The following is a 1,698-nucleotide window of genomic DNA, read 5'->3' on the forward strand; positions in this document are numbered from 1 at the left end:
TTGCTACAGCGTGGTTGGACGAGACGTTGTTTTCTCACGACACCATCTGCTCATGTCACGAATAGTTCTCAAATCACTCGAAGAGCATCTAATACCCCGGTGGAGGGGTAAAACATTAGCCACCCAGAAGGCGTTTTCGTGGGGTTGGATGAGGGGAAAAGGCCGATCCGGTACCGAAAACCCGAGTTTGTGTTCTTCGGTTGTATTAAGCTGAAGAGATTACAAAGCCTCCATCGACAAGACTGAAAACAGTCACCTGAATGATACTGGCCATCTCAACATACAACAATGCTCGCATTCATTCAACCGCCACGAGTGCTCCTTTCTGACGGTCAATCTGTCAAGACTCAAGCCTCAGTAATTCGGCGGGTCGGGACATATCGGCATTCAGGCCGGGATTTTACGACTAACAAATTATCTAATCAAGTCTAGTCATAGTCTTTGGTAAGACACCTGCTATCTCATAACCTGTCGTGCTTACGTATGTATTCTCTGTCTCTCTCACGGTTCACCCACGTTCCTGGCCCCCAATCTCTCCAGGGTGGTGGCCAGACCACTCGGTGCCCTCTGAAGACTCTCCATCGCGCTCACTAGTCATGGGCCACCCATGAGGGCCAACCTGGAGATGGGATGGAGATTGCCCAGAGGTTTGTGGAGTTGACGTTTCTTTGCCCAAACAACGGCGCCTAGCTAACCTTGCGTCCCCGAGTCCCTGACCGCTCCGTTCTGGAGACAGTGAACTGAAGTTTGAACTTCGGAGTCTCAAGAGGGTCTCTTCACGTTGTTTCTCGGACCATTGCGAATGACGCCATCGACTAGCGTCCCACCAGATGAAAATATTTGCTAACAGAATTTGACAGCTTCACCAACAAAGGTAGGAGGATGGCGAACGCCGGGCAGTCAAACGGAGGTCGGAGGGGAATGCCTATTCTTGCACGAAGGTGACAATGCTGAGGCTCTCATTTACTACGGACTGCTAATGTCCGCCTTCATCCCGTCCCGCTGTTCGCTTCTGTATGACTGGCACGCGGGCCGCGGCTGGCGTGTCTGGTTCTGAATACCAAGAAATGGGAACACTTCAGAAGTTCCTCGCCAAGCAACCAAAAGCATCCATCGACGCGGACCAAGTCGGTTGATCGGTTGGTTGCTGCCAAGTCGGTCCAACACAACTGACAAATGATGCCTCTCTGGTAGGTTGGTTTGCGGGTGGCCAGGAACTGCATCCTCTCACCTGATTCTGGAATCTGGATTTCTTGTTACAGCTAATGATGAGATTTGCCTCCCTTCTGATGAATCGTAAATTTGACCACACAGATTGTGAGAGACAATCACCAGAGAGCCTGGTTGTGGCTACAATCAAGTATGAATCAAGATTGACCACGGGGGACGTTTAGCGTAGGGTCTCAATCGCCGCGCTCTTCGCTGATCGCTCGTACAAATGTAACGTGATGTCGACAACAAGCTTTGCCAGCCCTCTCGGCCATTCTCTTCGTGTCTCTCTTCAGTCTCGGCTTTGTTCTCGGCGCTGCCGTCTGTTCTTGGGGCCTGAAGGCTGCTGCGCCAGCGCGCCCATCCCGTCGCGGCGTTGCCTTGACTCAACGCTCTCACTATGCCATGAAGAGCCATGGCGCCTGCAAGCAAATGTCGAGCATTTGCCGTTGCGAGCCTCTGCTAGCCTTCAAGCCTCCTTCTAGCTAG

The 1,698-nt window shown here is 52.1% G+C and overlaps 1 protein-coding gene across 1 annotated transcript; it reads left to right on the forward strand.

Moving 5' to 3' along the window:
* Positions 1-1,265: 1,265 nt before the first annotated feature.
* CTAM01_15989 (uncharacterized protein) lies at positions 1,266-1,698 on the forward strand (the record flags this gene model as incomplete). The annotated part of the gene is made up of 2 exons (XM_060531982.1): positions 1,266-1,296; positions 1,481-1,698. The coding sequence occupies 2 exons, from the start codon at positions 1,266-1,268 to the stop codon at positions 1,696-1,698; spliced, it is 249 nt and encodes an 82-aa protein (XP_060373453.1).

This window comes from Colletotrichum tamarilloi, assembly GCF_030869305.1.
Source record: "Colletotrichum tamarilloi strain Tom-12 chromosome Unknown Scaffold_189.1, whole genome shotgun sequence".
Taxonomy (NCBI): domain Eukaryota; kingdom Fungi; phylum Ascomycota; class Sordariomycetes; order Glomerellales; family Glomerellaceae; genus Colletotrichum; species Colletotrichum tamarilloi.